The sequence below is a fragment of the Cervus elaphus genome, chromosome 5 (genome assembly GCF_910594005.1).
Source record: "Cervus elaphus chromosome 5, mCerEla1.1, whole genome shotgun sequence".
NCBI lineage: Eukaryota > Metazoa > Chordata > Mammalia > Artiodactyla > Cervidae > Cervus > Cervus elaphus.
In genome coordinates this window covers 134278695-134303598 of record NC_057819.1, presented here as the reverse complement: position 1 = coordinate 134303598, position 24904 = coordinate 134278695, and the positions used below count along the sequence as shown (strand labels likewise).

General features: G+C 58.1%; 2 protein-coding genes across 5 annotated transcripts in view; both read right to left on the bottom strand.

Moving 5' to 3' along the window:
- Positions 1-4869, bottom strand: part of CACNG5 (calcium voltage-gated channel auxiliary subunit gamma 5) — a 32476-nt gene extending 27607 nt beyond the window's left edge. Inside the window, exon 1 of the mRNA XM_043905765.1 lies at positions 4737-4869. The gene's annotated coding sequence lies outside the window, so the exon portion shown is untranslated. The remainder of the gene's footprint in view (positions 1-4736) is intronic.
- Positions 4870-17654: 12785 nt separating this feature from the next.
- The window catches only part of PRKCA (protein kinase C alpha), a 292204-nt gene continuing 284954 nt past the window's right edge, over positions 17655-24904 (bottom strand). For 3 of the 4 annotated variants that reach the window (XM_043905764.1, XM_043905761.1, XM_043905762.1), the window contains 2 exons: positions 23641-23799; positions 17655-23539 (listed from right to left, as the gene is read on the bottom strand). In XM_043905764.1, the coding sequence (XP_043761699.1) occupies positions 23528-23539; positions 23641-23799 (171 nt within the window). In that variant the 3' untranslated portion in view covers positions 17655-23527. Of the gene's footprint in view, positions 23800-24904 lie in introns of all 4 variants that reach the window. The other variant, XM_043905763.1, reaches the window with a different exon arrangement.

Below are 24904 nucleotides of genomic sequence, written 5' to 3'. Positions count from 1 at the left end.
GTTTTAAACCCACTTTTCCAGGCATTAATAGGAACCTATTTCTGCCATGAGTCACTTGCATAGTGGTTAACTGAGATTCTCTAAGCAGTCTTGGGGGCCGCAGGGTGGAGCCTGGGGGCCGCCCCACCCGCGCTGGGCTACGCGGCGGGGTGCAGCTTCCGGCTGCTTGCTCCAAGGAGCCTGGTTGGCATCGGTTGAGGAGCCCAGAACCCGGCCAGGGGTTGGTTGGGGGGCTGTGACTCACAAAGGGAGCCCCTCCCCAGCTCTCGGGAAGGGGAGGGAGAGGGAAGCTTGACTTCCCTTGACCTTGGGAGACCTTGCTCTGACCTCTCCAGAGGGCAGGGCTGCCGCCCAGCGAACAGATGCGAACCCAGCGAACAGATGCTCGAATCCGGACCAGAAGCCCGTGGCGGGGCGAGACCGGAGGGTGCAGCCTGCCCCCTGGCTTCCTGGGGGCGCACGGGACCAAGGACAACACACCCTCTCCGCAGAGCCCAGGCCCCGCGGGGCTTCCAGCCTCGGCCCCAGGGACCCTCACCAGGGGGCCTTCTCTGAGCCCCTCTGGAAAATGGCACCCCATCCCCACCTCGAAGAGCACACCCCACCCCGCCCCACCCTCCTCTCCAGCCTCCTTACCCCCCCCACCAGCACCCCGCACCCCTGGCCCCCCACCACCAGCACCCCACCCTGTCCCCCAGCACCCCAACACCAGCACCCCCACCTCACCCCCCAGCACCCCCACCCCGCCCCCCACCCCCAGCACCCCCACCCCGCCGCGCCCTCCTCTCCAGCCCCCTCACCCCACCCCCAGTGCCCTCACTCCAGCCCCCCACCCCCAGCACCCCCACCCCACCCCGCCCTACTCTCCAGCCCCCTCACCCCACCCCCAGCACCCCCACCCCCCAGCACCCCCACCCCGCCGCGCCCTCCGCTCCAGCCCCGCCCTCCTCTCCAGCATGGCCTGCTAGCTTGTCCTTACTTTAGCACACGTGGTGTGTCTCCCTCTAAAGAAAGCTGCTTCTAAGGGAACGGGATGAAAGTCTTTTCTTCACAGTCAGGGCCCAGTGGGGCCGGCAGTGGACGACGCTGGCCTCCAGGGGACCTCGGGCCTGCCTCTGGGGGGACAGGTTTGGGTGTCAAAGTGGGAGGGGTGTCTCCCCACTGTGAGAGGCCAGGGCTGCTCCTAAATCCCCCGCAGAGCAGAGGACCCCTCCCTGCAAAGTATAATCTGCCCCAGAGGCCAGCAGAGCCTCTGCGGTGTGCCCACCACTCACAGGAGCGGCCCGTACACGGTGCTCAATGAGTGACAAAAACGAAGAGCTGCTGTGGTCACTGTCACCACCACCATTACTGCTTAAAGCAGACATGCTTGAGAATGGGCTCCAGGCGGCACTAGTGCTGAAGAACCGGCCTGTCAATGTAGGAGACACGAGAGAAGCAGGTTCGACCCCTGGGTCAGGAAGATCCCCTGGAGGAGGAAATGGCAGCCACTCCAGTATCTTGCCTGGGAAACCCCATGGACGGAGGAGCCTGCTGGGCTACAGTCCATGGAGTCGCAAGAGTCACACACGACTGGATAAGTTTAGCATGCACGCACGGTTGAGAACAATCTTTAGGGATGGCCGTGCTTTGGGGCTTCATGGCAACAGGTCGTCCTGGGGACCCACGACCTCTGAGCCCTTCCCTCAGCAGCACCCGATGAGCAGCAGACGGTCACGGCTGGGCCATCGGCAGGCAGGCCCGGTCCTCGGCTCAGGCCCCGGCAGCCCAAGTGACAGCGGCCTGCCCCTCCCGCAGGGGGCCTGCTGGGGGCCCCGCTCAACAGGGACGGTCAGTTCTCACCCCCATGTCCCCCAACACTGGCCCTCACGTTGGAAAACCCAGGACAGCGTGCCTGGCCAGGTTGGGGGCCACCTCCACGAGCAGTGAGGTGACCCCAGCCAACCCTGCAGCCCCGAGACTTGGAGGTCTGCGTGAATCACGATGCTCCTGCTCTTTTCCGGGGAAGGCCGCCGGGGGGCTGTGGGGACGCATGGAGCCTCCCCCTCACCCCCGCCAGCACAGCCCAGCACCTGCTGACCTGACAAATAATGCGGCAGTTTTAAACGGCCAGCACGGCTAGCCAGGCTCCGTCAGAGCTAAGAGCACCTCCCATACCCAGAGCACATCACACCTCACGCGGCTGCACTGTCGCTGGGAGGTGGGGGGGGGGCAGGTTGCTGCCCCCGCAACCCCCCACGGGACTGGAAACTTCTATCTGCTCGTTCTCGCTCAGCAGACTGCCTGCCCTCCAGTCCCGCTAAGAGTTCCCACTTAGGGTCACAACTTTCCCTGGCTGACTTCCCCCACCCCGACTCCCCAAACCTTCCTTCTCCTGGGAGCTCATAGTCGCGCCTTTCTCCGCGGAACTCAGAGGCTTGCCAGCACAGCACGTTCTCTTTCCTCCCCTCTCCATCTCCCCTCAGGTCCTGAAAGCCTTTAAACACGTCACCTACGCTTAGGTTTAGTAGCTGACTTAACTGGGTACAAAGCCACACATAGGCAAAGGAATGAATCTCTAATGGTGGAATATTAGGCAGCAGAGAGCTAGGTTTAGGGGAACAGGATGCTATCTGGTGGGTTTTCCTGGTGTCCCTGAGGTCACAAGTAGCTGGTCCTGATTCTGCCAGGGAGGAAGGCTAACCCAAAACCCAGGATGGACTGAAGGAGCAGGTATGTGCTCACTGACCACCCAGGAATGAGCCAGGAGGCTGTGCAGGGCAGGCCCAGGGCAGCTAGGGCTGGAAGCCTGAGCAGAAGGGTCAGCTCCCCCGAGGTGGGGCTGGGTAGAGACTGGGTTCCCATGTCCCACCTGCTTTCTGGGAACCTGAGCCCAATCCGTGAGCGTCTCTGATACAAAGATTCACACCCCTGCCCCCAGCTCTGAGGACAGCACGAGGGGGCCCAACCTCTCGAGTCCAGGGTCCGAGAGTCAGGTGGAACCTGGAGGAAGCAGAGTCGACTGGCCCGGGTTGTCCAGTGAGCCAACACAACACCTGTGTCCTTGCTTCCCGTCACACCCCAGCCCCATTCCAGATGAGGGAGCTGAGGTTGGAGCCCATGTTTCCCACCATGACCTACAGCCTGCCTCCTCAGGTCAAGCGTGAACAGTTCAGGCCGCCTCCCCCTGCACTCCCCCCCCCAACCGCAAGCCACGGAACCCCACCTCACTGGCCGAGAACGGCGCGGTGAGGAGTGCAGCCCACCAGGATGCCCCATGCCACAAAGCGACACGGGGCACAGGGCACCCCGCTTCACCCCGCCCCCATGTGAGAGGCAGGCTGAAGTCTGGGGTGGGGGTGACTTGGTGGCCGCTACAATTTTTGCCCCCTTTCTAAGCACCCTGGGGACCTGGCCCTGGGACACGTCCCCAGCTGCCTCCAGCTGCCTAGTCCGTGGAGAGGTGAGGCGAGCTCGCGTGTCTCAGGCATGCAGGGGCCCGGGAGGGAGTGCCGGCCGTGGGCCAGCAGAGCGTGCAGCCAACCGAGATGCCTGTGGTCCTGGGATGTCCTGGGGCCAGGGCACCAGATCTGAGCCAAGGACCCCTGTGCCTACCCAGCTGCAATCTGGGCTGTTAATGCATCAAACCCTGGGCATGTGGGGCTGCGGGAGGGGGCGGCATTGGGGCTCCGTCCTGCTCTCCCTGGACGGTGTGGGCAGGGGCCGGCGCGGGGACAGCTGCGGTGTGGCTTCTGTCAGACTAAGCCAGGCCCCCACGTGGGGCCCCTCTGCTGGGTCCTGGGCTTGTCCAGTAAGTGGTGGATCCCTGCCCCTTCCCGATTGAGTCTCAACCATAAAAAGGGACACTGATGTGCCCAGTCCCGGGGAGGGGGGCAGGTGAGAGCCGGTGGCCCCAGCACTGCCAGCAGGCACCCGGGTCAGCCCTGGGGGGCTCAGAATGGGAACCCCCAGCCCCCCCCACCCCCTCCCCCCTTCCCAGCCAAGTCCCAGGGGATTCTCTCTTCAGTCCTAGGAAGAAGCAATCTGACTTCACTAAAAAATTTTAGCACACTGAGTCTTCATCAGCTGCCAAATTAGGGTGAGGGCAGAGAGAGAGGCTACGTCTTTGGAACAGGGAGGGGCTTGGAGCGCCAGGGAGACGCGTTGCTGTGGGGCTGCCATCTCTCACTGCACCTGCCCGCGCGTCCTCCGGCCCGCGCCCGAGTCTCGCCGCGCGTCCATCTCTGCTCCGCGGCCTTTGGCTGGACACATCCTCCTGTCCCGCTGGACGGAGCATGCTCGCCACCCCCACCGTCCCCGCGGCCCCGCCGGGGCGTCCGGAGCAGGCGGACCCGCGGTGGGACCACCCGGCCGGTGCGGACCGACAGCCCAGTTCGACAGGTGGTGGGGGGCTACCCCCATACCACCCCGATAATCGCTGCCCGCGGCGCTATTCAAGTTTGCCGTGGGCGTGCGCGCTCAGCTTTGGAGAGGGTAGTCCAGCCGCCCCCACGCAGAGGGGGCGTCGTCACCTCCCCCGCCACCGGCGAGACAGACAGACACACCACGCACACACGCTCCCCGCACCGCGCCCCTTCCTTCAGCGCGCGGGACTGGGCCGCGCGCACTCGGGGACAGTCCGGCCCCCGCCCGGCCCCGCGGTAACGGGGGGGATCCCGCGAGGCGGCCCAGGCTCGGGGGCTCGGCCCCTGGGGGGCCCGCGAGGGGAAAGCCCGTCCCCGGCCCCCGGCTCCTACCTCGCAGGGGCGGCAGCGGCCCAGCCCTGGTCGCGGGTCCCTCGCCGGCTCCGCGCGGGGCTCGGGGAGCCCGCCCCGTCCGTCAGTCCGTCCGCAAGAACAGCGCCGGTACCGCGGCCGCAGCGCCGGCTCGGGAGGGCGGGGCCGGCGGGGCGGGGCGGGGCGGGGCCTCTGTCCTCGGCTGCTGCGATGGGGGCGGGGGGGGGGGGCTGTGCTCACGGGTTCCACCCGGGAAGCGCGCGCGTGGCGGGGACACAGCTCCGCCGGGCTTGCAGGTGCAGAGTCGGGGGCTGGGGTGGGGAGCAGAGGGATCCGGGGGCCGCCTAGAGCTCGGCCAGGACCCGCCTTCCCGGCCCGATCCCCGGACTTGAGTCAGACACCCTCCGCTTCCAGCTGCAGCTACAGATGTGTGAGCGGCCCCACGCCGCCGCCATCCACAGACAGCTCCGCCGCCAGCTGGTGTGGCGACTACTTCCCGCGCACTGGGCGCTGCTGAGAGCGCTCTGCTCTCTGAAACCCTCCCGCCCAACAACCCCATTGTGCGAGTGGGAAAACTGAGGCCAGAGCCCCGAAGGGAAGTGCCTGGGGCCGCGCAGCGCAGCTCAGACCGCCTGGCTCCCGGGTGTGTGCCCTTAAGCACATCGCTTGCCCCTCGGAAGCACAGGATGGAAATACACGTTCAGTAAACGACGAGTTGTGCTCAGTTGCTTCAGTCACGTCCAACTTTTTGCCTCCGCGTGGACTCTAGCCCGCCAGGCTCTTCTGTCCATGGGGATCTCCAGGCAGGAATATTGGGGTGGGTTGCCATGCTCGCCTCCAGATCTTCCCGACGGGGATTGAACTCACCTGTCTTATGTCTCCGGCATTGGCAGGTGGGTTCTTTACCAGTAGTGCCACCATAACAACCGATATTTTTTATTTCTTCTTTCTTCCGTTTATATATGTCCCTTATTCTCTGGGTCCCTGAGCGTCACAGGACGTTGTCATGTATAAATGGGGTCACGAGGCATTGGAACTACTGAAGGGGTGTGGAGAGGACACACCAGGTTTCTGTTCACAGCATTTTAGGCCTGAAAACTACCCAGCTTTCTGTCTTCACCCACCTTCCCCAGGAGCGTGTTCCTCTCCACTCCCAGGGTCCCCTGGAGAGGTCACCCCAATGAAGGTGTCGACATCTCTCATCTGGATGGAGTCCAGCCTCTCTCAACTTCCCAGCCCCCACCAGCCCCAAACTCTTGGATGGAAGGATGAGATGGAAATTGGGCTTCAGCCTGATTCTGCCCCTCTCAGGCTGTGTGACTTGGACCAGTTACTTGACCTCTCTGAGTCTCCTTTTCCTCCCCTGTAACCAGGGCTGATCTGGTGGGTATGTGCGTTCATCCAGAATCTGGTCTTAGCTCAGTTGGTTTAAAGATCTATTTTTGTCTGTTTTGGCCATCTTAAATTGTTTAATCATTTTGAACAAGGGACCATATTTTAATTTTGCCCCCGAGCCCATAAACTATGCAGCTGGTGCTGGTGACAACCCTCCTTATTGGGTCACTGCAACACTTCACTGGGGTGATGTTTGCGCAAACATCTAACACCCAGCTTGTGACAGAAGTTAGTTCCCTTTCTCTGATCTGGTCTTGAAGAGAAGGTCACTAGGTGGACAAAGGGCTGGGCAGGCAGTTTCATGGGGAGGGGCCGGGCTGGGCGAAGGTGTGAGGACACCAGCTACGTTCAGGGAAAGGCCGCGGTCTGGGTGGTGGGGAGGTACAGGCAGAGGCGGAGAGCGGCGGGCCACAAAACGGAGGACCCCCCAGGCCAGGGCGACAGGCCTTCTGGCTCCTCGAGGAGCTGGGACCTGGGGCCTGGAGGCTGTGAGCAGACGCCCCAGGCCGGGAAGGTGGGTGGCTCTCTGCTCCAGCAGCCTCGCTGGCAGTTGGCCGGGAACTGGCTGAGCTAATGAGGCGGGCGCTGGATGCCGTGGGCGGGAGCCCCGCTCCAAAGCCGCCAGAGCAGCCTGCTGACAAGCTCGCTGTCGACATAATGGGGAAATTCTGCAGGTGTGAAGCCCAGCAGTGTGCCTGGGGACCTGGGGACTCCAGGCCTGATGAATAATGGAGCAGTCCCTCTTCCCGGGGCTTCTTTCTCGCCTTTCAATAATTCATGCATTCCCGGGGTTCAGGCGTTTCATAAAACCTCAGCCTTTTCTGAATCCTGGGCCCAGTTGATGGCTTCATGCGTTAGGTCTTAATTAGAAACAGACAGGCAGGGCCGTGCACTCAGCCACACGTGCCTTGTTCCCGACAAGGAAAATCTCCCGTCACGTCCTGGAGGAGGAAGGGGCACCTGGGGCCCCGGAGGTGGACGTGGGGCCGGCTGCCTTGGGCGCGGGGCGTGGGAAGGCCCACACGGAGGCGTCTACAGTAGCGAGGAGACTGCACACCGTATGCTCAGCGCCCCTCGAGCCAGGCCTCTTCAGGGACCAATTCGGGGACATCTGACAGAGGTGACGTGTGTCTCTCCCAGGTGGGGACTGTAGCAGCCGCGAGTGCTCCGCCGTCCAAGTTCGCGGCCTTTGGGCCTGGGGAGCGCTGTGTCGCTCTGACCTTCCAAGTGATGTCTCAGAGCAGAACCTCCTGCAGACCTGTGATGGACGCACGGCCTGGGAAGGAAAGAAAAGCTTTCCTGTGAAGCCGCTGGGCTGGGAGGGTTGTTTGCCTCAGTTGGACATTGTGGTCTAACCCCATTGGTCTTCCTGCCCACCTGCCTGCCCACCCTTTCTCGAACTTTCTCGTACCTGCTGATCATACCCTTAGGAGCACGTGGGTTACACAGCCTGTGCAGGAAGGAGATGGGCTGCGGACCCCGAGCTCCCGGTCCACGTGGTCGCCAGTGGGGATGAGGGGTGAGGGGAACAGACAGAGGATGCTGTCAGGATGTCGGGATGGACGGGCTCGGAGTCTCCCAGCAGATGCAGGTCAAGTTTGAGATGAGCGCGACCTCAGGGCCTGGGGTTTCTCAGTGTGTGTGTGCACACGCGCGTGCATGCGTGTGTGTGCGTGTGTCAGAGGGAGGGAAGAGGGCCTGGGAGGGCTGGGGGCCGGGGGCCTGCGCTCGGGCGGAGCCGCTCTGCGGGGCCCGTCCCCGCCGCACTCGCCCGCCTGTGTTGCCACACTTGGCTCCCAAGCAACCTTCCAGGCGAGGAGGTGAGCCCCTTCTGTTCCACAGGAGGAAACAGGGGCCTCAAGAAGCGTTTGCCCCAGAAATAAGGGCATGAGGGCGCTCGAGGAGGTCGGCACATTCCGACTCGCGGGCGTCGCTCCCCAAAGTGGACATGGCCGCTCGAGGGGCCCTGGGCCCCCTGACCCTCAGGCACCCGGACCGCACGCCCTTCCTCACCGGTCACCCTGCAGCGCCATCCAAGCTGTTTTCACCCCTGCCCTCCCGACGCCCACTGAGGGACTGGCAGGTCTCCCGCAGGGCCCTGAAAAGCCCTGAGCCCCGTGCCCCCAAAGGAAGCTCCTTCCCCCCGGAGCGGGGCCTGGGAGCGGTCACACAGCCGCACGTCCTTGCCGGGTGACCGAGCAGCCGCGTGTATCCCCCACTGGCCGCCCTCCAAGCTGCCCTCCCTGTCCCCCAAGCCCAGCTGTCCACCCTCTGCTCCCATATCTGTCCCCTTGGCAACTAGATTCTGGCTTATAAAACGGTTCCAAGGGCAGGGGAACCCATCTACCAAATGAAGACTCTTCTCCATCACAAAAGCCGAGAAAGTGGCCAAGTGCTCAAGAAAACAGCGTTGAAAGGAGGGCCTGGTTGGGCTGAGAGCCGCGGAGCGGGGAGGGCAGGGGCAGGGGCCTCGGCAGGAAGTGTCTGCGGGTGTCCGGGAAGAGGCCCGCGCAGGCACAGCTCCCTGTGGGCTTAGGAAGCGCGCCGGGGCGGAGGGCTTGGCAAAGGTGATGACTGCAGCCTGACCCGAGACTCTGTGCTGGTCCAGGAGACCTTCTGCCTGGTGACTCCCGGGGCTCAGGATGCAGAGAGGATGAAGGGAACAGGTCCTCAGAGGAAATCCCGGGAGCGGACCCCGGAGGAAGGGACGCATTTCTCACCAAATCCACAGACGCTGGCCGCGTGGACCACCCTCTCACTGTGCACTGGCCCGGGGTCCTGCTCGGGCTGCTGTAGCTGGGAAGCCCTGGACCACCCAGCGGCCGGTCCTCACACCTCTTCCCTGCCCCTAACCCCGGCTACTGCCAAGTGCTCTCTGCTTCTGCGGAGTCACCAGTCTGGATGCTTCATACAAGTGGAGTCTTATAATACACAGCCCTTGCGTCTGGCTTCTTACCCTTAGCGTAACATTCTCAAGCCCCATCCACATGGTAGCTGCGTCAACACTCATTCCTTTTGCTTCTAATGTTCTATTGTATCACGATTTGTTTATCCTCTCACTGGCTGATGGGTATTCGAGTAGTTCCACCTCTTGGCTGTTGAGAATAGTGTGATTGTGAACACATGTGTACATGTATTTGGACACCTGTTTTCAATTCTGTTGGTACATGCATCAGAGTAGAACTGCTAGATCACAGGATAATTCTATGTTTAACTGTTTGAGTAACTGACAGAATTCTCTACAGAGGCAAACTGTTTGTATTCCCATCAGTAATGGAAGAAGTTTCCAATTTCTCCACATCCTTCCTAATAATAATTTCTGCACATCCTTCCTCTTTAAAATGATGATGGTGAGTTTGCCACTGCCCTCCTCGCGGTGAGAACCGTGACACTGATTTCCAGGACAAGGCGTCTGAGGACACAGGTAGTGAAGGTGAGGGGGGAGCTGGGAACAGGCAGCGCTGGTCCCGGAAGCCTGTGAGCCGTGGAGCTTGTCCAGAGGCTGTGGCCGACCTTCCAGGGCGAGCGAAGGTCTGTGGGAGTCACCTGGGCTTGGTTCTAGGGCTCCCTCTGGGCAGGACAAATTGGCCTCTCAAAAACATGGACCTGCTTCAGATCACCTGGAAGCCTCCAGCTTCTGGAGAACTTGATTCAGAATGACACATGCCTCAGCCATCACTTGCAAAGATCACAGATGCTGCTCACACTGGGGAGAGGAAAAAATTCTCCTTCCCTCAGTTCTTACCATCGACTAGAAAATGTCTGACATTTCCTGGCAGGTCTGATGTCTACTCGTAGGAGAAAGCTTAACTCAGGCTGTGTTCCCTGACCCTTTTCAAGACAAAGATAATGATGATGGTGAGTTTGGTGAGATGATGGTGAGTTCACCCCAGTGGTGACGGCTCACTGGGGTGAAAGGTCAAAGCTGCTCGGAGCACTGGGGCGACCGGTTCTGGGGCCCCCGCCACTCCACAAATGGTACCTCTGCCCACCTGGAACTCACTGATCCCAGCACGTGTGCGCCGGGGTGAGAGGGGTCTGAGAGTCAATGTCATCTGTCAACCATGAGGCGACCTGGGTAAATTTCTTGATCCCTTAAGCTCTGGTTTCATCTTCCCTGGTGGCTCAGCTGGTAAAGAATCCACCTGCAATGCAGGAGACCCTGGTTCAATTCCTGGGTCGGGAAGATCCCCTGGAGAAGGGAAAGGCTGCCCACTCCAGTATTCTGGCCTGAAGAATTCCATGGACTGTGTAATTCGGGGTCGCAAAGAGTCAGACACGACTGAGCGACTTTCATCATTTGAAACAGGCACATAAAGCCTGCAACACCCAAGTTTGTGGAGAGAATGAAGGAGACAGAATCTTCAAAGTATTTAGCAGCACAGGGTCTGGTGAAAAGTAGCAGCTTTTTATGATTTTGTCACATGTCCACTTGTAAGTCTCGTTGGGGAGGGTAGCGCTCCTTGACGGTTCATCTACCAGCCTGCCGGGCAGGGCGGGGTGGGGCGGGGGGCACACTTTGGGGCACCAGGAGCACCAGGGGTACTGGGACACCAGGCTGGGCAAGGACCGGGACACCCCCAGATGGCCCTGCAGAGAGGGGCCCACCGCGGGGGATGACACCCCCGGATGGCCCTGCAGAGGGGGGCGTCCTGCTTGGGGGGGTCCCCTCATGGGAGACTACACCTCCGGAGGCCCTGCAGATGCGTGGGGACAGGGTGGCTCCGGGGGTCATAGCAGAGCGTCCTGAGCCACACCGGGGAGGAATCACCCCAATTCTCCCTCCTCCCTGGGGTGACCACCTGCCCCCTGTGCCCAGCGCTACGCGAGCTCCTCTTTTCCCCACCCCCAGGCCGCTGGCCGATATCTGGAGACACCTTTGGCTGTCAGCTGGGGTGAAGGGCTCCAGTGGACAGAGGTGAGGGATGCTGCTGGGCACTGGGATGCCCAGGACAGTCCCCACAGCAAAGAATAGTGAATCCCCAAAGGTCACAGTGAGATGCCTGTCAGGTTGAGAAATGTCAGCCGGAGAAATCTTGAAATAAATAAAGCAGATCCACGTGCACGTCCTGAGGGATGGGGGTCAGGAGGCAGCTCTTGGCAGAAGTGGCCGGTCAGCTGCGGACGGTCCTGGTCTCTGTCCATGGCCCGGGAGAAGGAACAGGTCTGTCTCACTGCCTTACCAGTCAGTTATCCAGTCACTGCCATCAGAAACAACGTCGCCCTCTGCGGAGGAAAAGCCCTGCACAGGGGACTGGGTTCTGCTCCTTCTGAGTCCTGGCCAAGCCTGGCGCGGGGTTGGGGTCAAGGTCCTGGGGAGGGGTCAGGGTCAGGGGTCAGGGTCCTGGGGAGGGGTGGAAGCTTCAGAGAGACACAGAATCACTCAGGGCTTTGAGGACCAAAAGATCGTCCCACCTTCCAAATGATTTCTCTGTGTTTTCAGCCTAATAAAATCTCCCGGCACCTCCTCTCTGGCCTTCACTTCCCTCCAAAGCCAGCTTATTGGTACTTGCACTGTTTTGCTATAAATCGCTCTTGCTGCCACGGTGCATTTTGCCAGCGAGCCCTGGAAAGGACTTCTGGAAAACCATGCAACACGTTGTTCTTTCAGACTGAAAAGCCCCTAGGACCACTTTGATGTCAAGCTGGTCTCTCCCAACAGCCCTTCGGGGCGTCCACAGGCCTTGGAAGGTCATCGGAGGTGGCTCGCAACAGGTGTCCTCGCCCAGAACCCACAGTGCCCTGAGGATGCTGGGGTTCCTGAGCTTGGGTCACACCATGAGGACCCATCCCCCAGGGCTCTAGAGAACCCACGGTCCCCCCAAGTCAGCCCCAGATTGCATTCTGCTAGGACGGTGACCAGGTAGCCATGGACGTTGAGGGTTTTCCCGACAGACTGCAAAGTGGCCACAGCAGTTAAAGCAGAAGCCCCCGCAGCCCTCCTCCTCCGACAGGGCGGCCCGCGGAGTGTGGCATCAGGTGGCTTCTCTCCTCGGCCACAGGGGACTGGACTGCCTGGAGCCTGACCCCGAGGGCCTCCCCGCCTGACCCGCTGGGAGAAGCCAGGAGGAGGAGGAGTCGGCTGAGATGTTGAGAAAACCGGCAAGCAGAGGAGACAGAAACACATTCAGAGGGCCGTAAGCTGTGTGCTTCCGTTTATGTAACTCTCTGGGAACGCGGGTGGGGAGGCATCAGCCACTGCGGGGGGCTGGAGCAGGGGCGCGGAGTTTGCGGACCCAGCGGCCCCTGTCTTGAATACGGTGGTGGTCCCCGGGATCTGTACACACGACCAAATTCATAGAAACACACACGGCACGGAAGATCTGTGGGAGTGGGATCAGGCTGTGGTTGGTTAGTAGCTCCTTTCCTCGGCTGATGTCCTGATTTGGATCATGTGCTGTGATTATGTAAGCCATCACCGTGGGGAAATCGTGGTGGTGGGTAGGTGGGAACTCTGTATTATTTTTGCAAATTCTTTTGAGTCTTAAATGATTTCAAAATAAAAGGTTTGAGAAAGAAAGACAGAGCTGAGATGCTGACATGAGTGACAGAAGAGACCCGCCTCCCCAAAGCGCCTCAGATCCGGAGGTTTCCAGGCCTGGGTGGGCCCATCTGTGTTGACTGCAGGCCAAGAAGCAGAGCAGGGCAAACTCCTGGTGCATAAGGCTTGGTGTGCACTTTTTATTATTTCCTCAGGAAAAATGTCCCCCGCCACAGAACTGCTGTGTGTAAGCGCGTTTTTAAGACTCTTGTTACTTGTGCCAAATTTCCCTCCAGAAGGACTGTACCAATTTATACTCCCACCCGCAGCTCAGGGGAGGGCTAGCTTTCCCAGTGCTTGCCAAAATTGGGTTTTAATCTTTAAAGAAGGCTTAATTTTTGCCAAGGTAATACATAGAACTTGAAGTCTTGTTGTTATTTTTTTTTTCTCCAGGAATTCTAAATTCATGAACTGACTTGGACCACACAATTGGCTACTCACCTGGAGACCTGAGTTTATTTATCTTCTTATTTAGTTATCTGTCCCCTTCATGAAGTTGCATTTCAATGTTAAGCCCCTGAAGGGTCACTAAGAAAGGCTATGTGAAGTTTGCTCCTGCGTTTATTGTTTCATAAAACCCGAAATACACAGAGGATATCACTTCTTCCATTACTCAGTCTCTCTTCTGTGTAATAAAACCAGACCCAAGGATTTCTTTCAGGATTCAGTGCTAGGAAAGGCTCTCATTCCTGGAGGAACACATATGCTTCCTCTTTTCCAGGTTGGGAGAGCCCTATAATGGAGCATCGATCCCAATTGTTTTGGCCGCTGGAAATGCAAAGCCATTATGAGGATCAGTTACAGCAACTGTGTTAACTCTGGTGGGAAATGTATTTCTGTTTCTCTTGTCTTTGGTCCTGACCTTCTGTTTTTATTATTTTCTTGATGTGTTTTATGGGTAAGCTGCTTCAAATTCTGTGAACCAAGGCAAAAGCCAAGATTTCTCTTGACTGAGCTCTGGTAATCAGAGAGAGCCCTGGCCTGGCACCTGATACAGGGCTCACATAAATATTTGTTGAGTGAATAAAGGACAGAACTTGACAGCAAACTAACAACAGAATTGACATTGATTGAAAAGAAATGCAAGTTACTAGTTGATCCAAGAGCAAGAAAATGTTACCAAGAAAAGCAGAGCTTCAAGAAGCCAAACCAGAAGGAAAAAATACCAAGAGTCTCAAAAATGTTCAGTTTTTCTATTTCTGGGAACCCAACCGAGGAAATGATCCAAAGTGCCTTCAAAATTTTAGGAACAAAGATGTTCATCACTGAGTTGTTAAAAATAATTTAAAAACTAGAAATAACCTAAAGTCCAGTAATAGGGGCATCAGTAAGAGAACTAAGAGAACTAAGTAGCCATTTAAAGCATTCAATACAAAGAGTTCTTGGGAATTGCCTGGCAGTCCAGCGGTTAGGACTCCACACTCTCATTGCTGTGAACCCAGGTAGGATCCCTGGTTGGGAACTAAGATCGCACAAGCCCCGTGGCCCAGTCAAAAAAAGAGAAAGAATTCTTAGTGACTCAAAGGAAAATGTGTGCAGTGACATTACATGGAGAAGCAGGATACGGAAGTGTACACTCATCACGTTTCTCACAGTGTCAGACAACACACAGAAGGAAGAAATAAACTGCGGTGTGATCACTGATTCTCTCTAGGTTGTGTGAATTTTATTATTTTATCGTGATTTTTCTGTATCTCCCAGGTTTTCAACAACAAGCATGTATTTTATGATAAAAACAGAAAAGAAAGAGTCACGAGGTGAGGCTGACTCCCTGAAAGGCCTGGGACACGAGCATCCTGCCGTCAAAGAGGCAGCTCAGGAGATTCTTGTTTCTTTTACTAGCAGCGGTCAGGACCCTTGGAGGCTCCCCCACCCACGGCGTCCACAGACTCAAAGTGGCCTTACCTCCTCTCCCCGTGAGTACGGGCTAGACTTAGTTACTCCCTGCTGAGGAGTAGCAAATGGTGGAAGTGAGGCTGTGTGTCGCCCAAGATAGGCTGTCAAGGCACCGCTTCTTCCTTGTCCTGTCTTGAGTCCCTTGCTTTTGGGCCAACACCATCACTCTGTCGGACATTTGAGCAGCTCTATGGAGACCCGAGCTGGCCTCCCCAGAGGGCTCAGAGGTAAAGAGTCCTGCCCATGCAGGAGACACAGGTGGACACAGGCTCGATCCCTGGGTCGGGAAGATCCCCTGGAGGAGGAAGTGACAACCCATTCTGGTATTCTTGCTGGAAAACTCCATGGACAAGGAGCCTGGTGGGCTCCAGTCCATGGGGTCGCAGAGTCCGACACGACTGAGCGACTGAGCATGTGGAAACCCGAGTGGTGAGCAGCGGAGCCTCGCGTCAAGAGGCAGGAGGGTGAGTCTTCTCCAAAGCAGATGCTCCACTGAACGACCTACCAGACCGGCCGGTGCCCCCCCTGAGAGCCAGCGGCGTGCGGGGCTGCTGCAGAGGGTTCTGAGAGACGGGGTGCTGTTTTTCTCTCTCCACCCACACCCAGACAGCTCAAAAAAGAGTCAGGTGAAGGTGGGAGAGAGCCTTCCAGAAACAGTTACAGAAGGGCCTCTGGTCTCAGAGGCATTGGTCAGCTGAGAAAAGGAAGCTTCCCCTTGGTGATGGGGTGGGCTTTGGCGGGAAGCTTGAGGGGAGAGGCGCCCAGGAAGGTCCTGCAACCCCAGCCAGGCTGAGCTTGCAGGGTCAGGAAGGTCAGAGACACCTCACTGCGCTGCTCAGGAAGTGTGTGACTGGAAGCAGTTAATTAAGCTGGGCCTCAGCTTCTGGTCCGTGAGACGGGAACCCCAGCTCTATTCTGGGAGGCATCCTGAGGACTGAAGGGGGCGATCACATGGCAATTCCTCCAGAGCAAGAGGTGGATCAGAGTCAGTCCTTCCCCTCCTCCCTGTTGGATGATTTCCCTGCGGTTCTGACCCCTCCCACCCACCCTTTCCTCCATCAGCCTCCCGCCCCTTCCTCCAAGAGGTTCCCCTGGCACGGCTCACATCTGTGCTCTTCCAGTTGGCTCAGCTTGTCTGGTGTTGCTCCCCTGGGGGTTGTTATTTAACCTCTTGGACTTTACTTTCCTCTTCTGTATAATGGGCACAGCAAACAGGACCCACCTCAGGGAATCACTGTGGGCTTTAAAAATGCACTGGAAGAAACCAGAATGGTGCCTGGCATGCTTTAGGTACTGTGTGTGTGCATATGTGTGCTTGTGTGTGGGTTTATCATCTTATCTTTTGCCATCTCCCCCGTCTCTGCTGAGCCCACACTAACTCTTCTGTTCTTTAGAACCATATCGTACGCTCCCCTCTCCTGCCTAGAATGGGTCTTCCTGCAACGTTACTTATTGAATTGAAAGTGAACTCACTCAGTCGTGTCCGACTCTGCGACCCAATGGACTGTAGCCCACCAGGCTTCTCCGTCCATGGGATTCTCCAGGCAAGAGTACTGGAGTGGGTTGCCATTAGCTTTTTATAAAAAGCGTCTGGAGGAGACCGGGGTGCTGCCTTCTCAGAGCCACAGCACGGCTGGCACACGCTCCTCAGACCCAGCCCCACCCTTCCGCGCCAGGGGCTCCGCCTTTGCCCGTGGGCGTTAGTGTTTCAGCTGCAGCACGACTTTACCCCAGAGCACACCTCAGGCCAGAGGAGCAAACCCCAGGGCGGCCGGCGTCACCCAAGTGTCAGCGCGGCAGCCACCGCCCCCCGGTGCCGGGCTGACAGCCACACGGACAGCTGGGGTTCCCAGCAGAGGCTCGTGAAGGGCTCGGAGCCGATGCTGAACTCATTCCTGTGTGCGCACATCATGTCGCCACCATCGGCCTGCAGACAGCTCGGGAGCGTGGCTGTGACACAGTGACGCTTCGGGTCACCACCGGCCGGGCTCCGGGCAGCCCTGGGACCCATTCCCTCATCCATTCGTTCCAGACAGGAGCTGCTGCCACGTGCCAAGCACTGTTCTAGGTGCTGGGGTTTCTTCTAGGTGCTGGGGACATGCTTGGTTTTCTGGTAGGGCTTGCATTCTGATGGGAAAGGGCACACACACGCGTGGACACACACACACAGACACACACACAAGAGTGAATAATCAAGTCAGCACCATCTGAGCCCACCTCCTACCTGTGGAACCTGATGTCACAAGCCAGGCTGGGTGAGGCTGGTGGGTAGTGGGGACGTTTGGTTTATTTAAGGGTCATGGGAAGCTGCTGGAGGGCTTTACACAGTCAGGGGACCTGCTCAGACAAAGTCACGCCGGCTTCTGGCAGAGTGCCGTGGGGCTGGCAAGCGCGGCTTCAGGGACCCAGGCAGGGAGACCTGTGCTCGTGGGGTCCGGCGGCCAGCCTGAGGGCTTTCCCGGAGCAAGGATCTCAGTGTTGGCAGCGCTGCCATCTGGGCTGGGTCTGCCCTCGCTGTGGGTGCCCTGCAGGGTGCAGAACGTTGACAGCGTCTCTGGTCTTTGGCCCCTTCCAACTGGACGCCCGTGCACTAGTCTCCAGACACGATGACCAGAAATGTCTCAAGACATTGCCCAAGGCCCGCTGGGGACAAAGCCACCGCCGTGGGGAGTCACAGCAGGCCCAGCAGGACTCACTGACAAGCTGGACGCAAGTGGACAGGGCTGGACGCAGGCCGCAGGCATCGCGGAAGTCTGCCCACGACCAGGAGGGGCAGGAACGGGGGACGGGGACCACAGGCGCCCCATCAGCTGGACGACCTGCCGAGCTGACCTGGGGACGAGCTGCTGGCCTGCCAGAGTGAGGTCGTAGGTCATGGGCACTGGGTGTGGGGGGCAGGGGGACAGGCTTCCAGGGCAGCGGGGCCTCCGTCTCGGGGTTAATGATGGCGAACGGAGCGCGGACCTCCTGGTGCTCAGGCCTCCCCCGCGGCCTCCGTGGGGCCAGAGGACCTGCCCACGTGCTCTGGCCTTGGGGTCGCCCTGTGATGATGAGGAAAAGTGCCCGTGCCGCCGCCGAGGATGCACACGAGACCGAGGACACGAAGGGATGGTCATTGTCTTTATTCGTACACACGGCTTCCAAACTACAGTTAATGTATCTAACAGAGCATATCATGCAAACAGAGATCAGAGGGGACAGTGTCAGAACAACGCAGCAGTTTGCACACCCGTCTCGCCCATGATAAACCGAACGTGACCGGACAGCTGAACGGCCTTTGCACGTCATCAGTAGCTGCTCACACAGAAGGGAAACCGCACCCGCCAACCCTACCTCCTCCACACAGATTTGGGGTCTGATTGACACGGGATGTTTTTCAATTAACGATTTAAACCTGGCGTGTCCTTCAACCCTCCCCCCTACAATAGCACAAAAGCAATGATTTCAAATGTTTCTGATCATCTATAAAAGATATTCTGAAAGACTCTAATAGAGGAGATACGAGGTGAATTTTTAGACTCAGAAGAATCACAGCCTTCATGGATGATTTTGATTCGTCCCCTCAAGAAAAGAATCACATTTTTCCAGGGAGAGTATCAACAAAAGTCTACCAAGTCACTGGAATAAAAACTCCTAGAGTTAAGCCGAGGAGACAAAGACACAGTTGTTGAATCAGAAAATGCGACGCCACCTTTTGTCTTATTTTAGAAAAAAAAAAGGTTCTTAGAAAGTAGACTTGATACTGGTTTCTGACAAACAGGGATTTTTCTGAGCAAACGGGTCCTGTCTGCTCACACGAGAGGTGACACCGATGGGCACGCTTGCTGCTTTTCTCTGGGCGTTGGAGCAGTTCTGAGCTGCCCCGTGGGCCAAGTTCTTACAGCCCATCACTGAACTTTCCCCAAATAAGTGAGACCTGGGGACCCTAGGAGAGGGAGACAGAGTGGAGGAAACACCTCACTCCCAGGCCAAAAGGTGGCTGCAGAGCCTTGAGGAGCAAGAAAGGGGGCCCTAGGGACCCCCCTCCCCAATCCTGGAGCTACACCTGTACAGGGAACAGGAAAGCTTCTTTCTGGTGTCCAGAGTTTTCAGACTTTAGACAGTGGTCCCAACTGTCTATTAAAAACATCAAGGACGTCATTCTTCCAACACATCCCATCTGGACTTCCAGTCACTGTGAGGGGGCCACCACACCCCACTAGCGGGGGACAATCCTGCAGTGGGAGTGCAGGTCTGGGGTGCTCCAGGTGACCCACCCCAGCTGAGTCCTCCTACAGGCTCCTAGTGATTGGAATCTTATGAAATCATTGGAATCACTGGAATCTTATGAAATCTTATGAACTCATTTTAAAATAAAATGAGTTTTATTTTAAAAACTCAATTTAAAGGAAGAATTGAGTTATTAAAGTTCTCTATAAAAAAGTACAAATAGCCCAGTATATTCAGGTGTTCTGTTGGAATTAACAAATTAATTTTTTCCATAAGGTTTCAAAAAGTCTTTGGAGCCTGTGGGCCATAGTGCGTGCGGATTATCATAAGGCTGTTTGATGACTGAGTTGGACACACACAATTATTAACTATCAGCTGATCACACAGATCAGAGGCACTGGGGTCCTAATCTCAACTTTTAACCCTCCTGGGGACCCCTGACATTACAGGATTAACAGAATTGTGGCCGCGGCGTTTCTACATGCTGCCTTCCCCCACATGTGACTCAGGGGACTTTCTAGCAGCAGACACGGCATTGCTAGATGGCTGCCTCCGCCCAAACGGGAAACGATAGAAATGCTGACAGTCACTATATTTCATGAAATATAACCCAAGTAACTCAAGGAAAAGATTTTAAAAGACATCTCCCAACACTCCCTGTTAGATTCCAGTGTGGTGATCACCAGCCAGGTAGTCTTTCTCCCCTGTTCCCCGGAACCCCGAGAGTCATCTCTGGCTCCCTGCCCGGTGCCAGGGCCATGAGGATGTTTCGGGCGCCTGGTGGGGGAACAGACACGGCTGCGCGTGTTGGGCTTCGAGAAGCAGGAGACGGTGCGCCAGGCGCACGACAGAGGTGACTGCACCAGACGGCAGGCAGTGAGAAGGTGCCTGCCACAGGGCGCTTCCTTTCTGGGGCTTTAAAACCGGACAACTCTCACTCTGCCTTCCTGCAGCTCTGAGGAAACACCCCCAGCCACACACTCAGACTTCTGCTCAGTGCCCTCAGCGTGGAGTGTGCCTGCGGAGTCCGGCGATTTTGCCCTGTCTGCCCACTCCCGCCCCGGGCTGCAGGAAGCCACTGGGAAAGCGGCCCACCTGCCGGACACTCGGGTCCCACCCAGAGCTGGAAGCCCCTTCACGGGGCGAGGGGCTCAGGGGCCGGGGCCTTTGGGAACGTTCTGGGGCAGGAGCAGCAAACTTGCTCTCAAGCCTCCGGAAATAGCTACGCCCTCCCAGGGGCCCTTTCCCTCCCTCCAGGCTTCCTCCTACTGCGGGCGTCTGTCAGTCCTTCTGAGCCCAAGCCCGTCCTTGCCTGGACCCCTCGAACCTCTCCCACGACCTCTCCCGGCTCAGAGCGCAGCAGGGGCCTGTCCCCTCTGTCCCCGCACTGCGCTGAGCGCCGCTGCGCAGACCGTGCTCATCCGCACCCGCAGTGCGCTGAATCGCATCAACCTGGGTCCTCGCGGTCTTCCATCCGACCTTTCCAGCCCGGGTTTCCAAAGACCTCTTCACCCTCTGATTTTCTCCCAAAGTCCTGATAAGAAAGCCAAACACACCTCCGAGGACACAGCGGGCAGTGACCCTGCGGGACGGTGAGCTCACTCACAGGGGCGGAAGAGCAAACGCAACGACAAGAACCTTCGCGGGACCGGGTCTCCCCGCTACCGCCAGGACCGCCAGGCCCCCGCCGGCCTCGCAGCAACCGCTACGGGCGGCGCACTCCAGATGCTTCCTCAAACCAGGCCCCTGTGGGTTTAAGCAAGACGCCAGAGGAGGGGCAGCCCCTCCCACGGCCCCAGCCTAGCAGGGCCGTCCCACCCGAGCGGGCGACGTTCTGAAAGGCCTCTGGGGCCACGGGGTCTGGATTCCCCGGGGTCCTGCTGCTGCTGGGCCCACAGGCCCCGGCGATACGGCCCGGTCCTTCCCGGGTCTCTCGGGGGCCTGACCCCTCAAGGCCTCCTCCTTGGGCTTTATTTTACGGGACCCCCATGACGGGGCGGGGGTGAATCCACAGAACTTTGGTTCAATCCACTCTGCTAACCGTCACCTATATGGCGTGTGCTTTCAACAGAACTATCGTGGGATGCTCAGATTCTTAAAAAGCATCAGCTTTGGTCTAAATCCAGGGCAGAGCAACGTACTGACACGCTCCACCACGGTGACCCTCCGCTGACCCTGATCTTTCCGGGTTTCCCCCCATCTGTCCTCACGCCTGTAGCCGCTCCTGCAGGGCTGGCCCTCACACGGGGGGTTCCTCACGTTCAGAAAAGATGGAAGCCAGCTGGCATGCGGAGCAAGGTTCCAAAGAAAGAGGAGCAACTTGGAAGCCTGTCGGCCGCCGGAGGGACAGAGCGGCTTCCCCAGCTCGCGCCTGCTGGGAGTAAGCGGTCCGCGCCCCAGAGTGCCATCCTGGACTGCCCTCCCCTCGCCGAGCACCTGCCTGGGGACCCGTCCTGGGGCCACTCCACTCCACGGCAGGTGACCGGCTGTTTCTTAGGTTCTCTCTATACCTGGGTCCCTTTCCATCAGACCAATCGAGGTGTCGGGGAGGACGGGCCAGACCTGCACTGACCCCCGGGGGGCTCACGGTCCAGCAATGGTGGCGGAAGAAGCTCCTCTCTGCTGGTCTAACCTGGTCTAAGCTCTTTCCTACCCGCTGCCTCCTCCAAGCACAAGTTCCCAGGACAGGCGAGGCCTCTTGTCTCTTAAAGCCCCTCAGGGGTTGTGTGTCAGCTGAGAATCAGGAAAGAGGCGGAGCGTAAAAATGAGAAGACACTTCACTGGGAGACACTTTGGGGAACAACGGGGAACAGAGCATCCCCGTATGGACTGACGACCACGTCTGTGGAAACGCTCTTCCTGCTGTTGGCAGCTGGCTCCTCCCAGGCCCTCACTGTGATGCTGTCTCACAGGCGTGCTCCTCCCAAGACCCAGAGAGGGTGCCCGGCCTCCCTAGAGTGTCTGTGGACCACTGGGGCCTGGCCGTGGACCGCTTGGGCCTGGCCACGCCGTCTGCAGGTGCGGAGCAGCCGGCGGGTTGTGCCAGGGCCCGCACACTCCTGGGGCATCCAGGCAGGCACGTCGGGAAGGGCTTCTTCCATCACTAGCAGCAGCAAGGCTGCAGGAGGGAACAGAATGGACAAACCAAGTCTGGCCTGGGGCCGCGATGACACCACAGCGGCACCCGCGGCCTGGGTCGCCTGGAGCCAGAGGGTCCCTGCGGCCCCAGGAGAGACAGGGACGCAGGACCAGGGCACAGATGGTGCTCGGAGGCCAAGGGCGGGGAGGGGGGGTCTCACCTCAACATCATCTCCCAGACAAAACTTCTGTTTGCAGGTAGAATTAAATATTTATACATATATATGCCTTATTGATCACGTAAAGTAGCCATTCACTTTCAAAATTAGATCTACTGCAATAAAAAATTAATAAAGCCGCTCTAGTGCCAAGGCAGGGTACACACAGGGCAGGGCTGTGGAAAAGGAAGCTGTGCAGGGGAAGGGAGCTAAACTTATTCATAAAAGCAAGTGAGAAACAAGAGCCTCCACAAATATAGCACAGTTGTGTCTTATAAAATTATTATAATACTCTTTATACTTGATACGATTATATCAATAATATAGATTCACTTGTTATTAAGGTTTATTATAAACATGCAAAGTTCATTGCATGATGCATTTGCAAAACATATTAAAATCCTTCCAACAATAAAACCTCTTTGAGCTGAAATGCATCCAGGTTTCCTGACTCTACAGGTGTGTCATTCGAAATGACACACCGGGGGACCAGGGGGCCAAAACTGTACTGCTGTTCATTTCAGAAGACAGGAACAGGGGACTGGGTCCTGGGGCTGCAGCTGGAGCCACCATGGGTGAGCTGACTGTACATCGTACTCTCATGGACACCGCAACTGGGTCAATAAATAAGTACAAAAGGGGTGGGGCCTACACTTCCACTTCCCAGGCAGCAGGCAGTGAAATAGCAGTGTGTGGACGGGGTTGGCTAATAACACTGTGAGTAGTGGCATGATGGCTGATGGCACCCTGGATCCAGAGTCATCTCCCAGAGATCATGAATGTCTCACACACACACACACACACACACACACACACACTGGTCTGTCCTTGATCTGATTCTTGTGCTCATTTAGCGGACTCCTTAGAAGATTTGGCCTCTTAAAAGAAATGCAAGTAGCAAGACAGTTATCAACCAAGTCGGGTACAAGATGACAGACGCCCCCCCAACACCCATCTGAGGTTCTCTTCCTCTTCTTCTAAACCAGTGGCCGCAGTACCGGAACCATGAGTGGGTTACAACCGTCAGCGCCTGGGAGCAGTGAGCTTGCAAACCGGACTAGACTTCTCCCAGCCTCTTGGGTTCTGGGGACAGTGTCCATGGAGGCAGAGGACACAAGCGGCACGTTTTCTGAAGCCCCCCAACCCCCGAGTCCTGCCTCGCTCGAGCTCTGGGACCCCCATTCTTTTATTCCAAAGACGGGGAGGGTAGAGGTGTTTCCGGCCCCCTAGGCTGTGTGGGTTCATTTGAACATCTCTGATCGGAAATCCGGATGGTGAAAATCGACAGAGGGTTTGGGAAACACATCAAATTGTACCAAAAAAAGGAAAAAAAACAATGGGGCCAGAGTCTATTTGCTTTCCAGGAAGGGTCACCCCCGCCAGATGTCACCTCTATGCAAAGTGGATGCTGACATGACGTCATCTTCCGCTGAGATGACGCAGCTCAGCGCGCTGGGACAGCCACCCTACAGTTCTCAGGCCTCCACCTGGAACAGGGAAGGACGAGGCCGTCAAACTCTAGGGTGGGGGGCGCTTCCCACAGCAGGGGCGGGGGCTGGGGCGAGGCTTCTGGCGGGGAATCTCATACCGCGCTCTGCAAGATGGGGTGCACGAACTGGGGGTTGACGTATGAGAAGCCTTCAAAATCAGACTGGTCAATGTTAGCGATGACCAACTGGTCGGGCGGCGTCAAGACAGGCTGCCCTCGCGTGAAGAACTTGTCAAAGTTCTCTGCTCCTTTGCCGCACTGTGGAGAGAAGAGAAAGGAGAGGTCGGTAGGGGTTCTGCCACCGACCCCGGGGGCAGCTCTCCGCGGGGCGGGCCGGGGCCTCAGGCCGGTCAGGCGGGAGGAGCCCTGGAGGGTTTGCCGCCGAGCGACTGGAGAGCCTGAGCCAGGCACAGCGATCACTCACGGGGTCACTCGCGGGTGAGTAGTCCAACAGCCCGGAACCGGATGCCAGGGGGGGGGACGGCGTTGCCTGGGAGACGGCCTGCCTCGGTGAAAGACCGGGTCTCCTGTGTTCCGCCCACACTCCGCCCAGCCCTTCGGAGCCACGAGGACAGACACCACATGCTCAGGGCCACGGGTCACTCTGCCAGCTGGCAGGCCGGACGTGGGGGAATGCGCACAGTCGCCCCTGACCTGAGAGGCTGGGGGCCTATCCCACGTTTGGGTCTTTGCAGCTGTATTTGTAACAAAGCAAAAACTGTGTTATTCTTGTCTTCCAGCTGGGAGGTTCTGAAAACCTCAGCCCCTAAATTCATCTTCAGCCAGGATGGGATCAGCATGGAGGCAAGACTGGCCTGTTCCTTCCCCGGGCTCAGGGGATGGGGGTACTTCTGCCAACCAGCAGACAGGCGGCCATGGAGCTCACTGACTGTTGTTCTGGCTGGAGGGCTTGTGTACCGGTGTCCCCGGAGGAGGCAGAGTGTCTGTCTGTCCCGGACACCCACCCCGCCCCTCCCGGGCCCACCAGGCACTTCATGCGCTGGGGCTGCGGGCAGAGCTGCCCTCCTGGGGGAGAGGGTCTGAGAAACACAGCAGTGTAGGCAGCACCGCTGGGGAGCCTGACCCCCAAGTAAGAGGCAGGGGCGTCCCGCTCACACTCCAGCCACCAGAGGGGCGGCAGGTGGGGTCCCGGATCTCAGGGTGACTCTGAGGCAGAGTGCTGAGGTGCCCTGGTGACGCGAGTGACCATCTCCTCCTCCCCCATCGGGGACCACAGGGAGGCACGAATAGGTCCTGAGTCCGCGGAGCTCCTGCGCCTCTCACAGGACACAGCTGGGATGTGGGGCCACCCCAAGCTCCATGTTCCCAGGGAGCACAGAGCGCCTTTGGAGTGAAGGCTGAC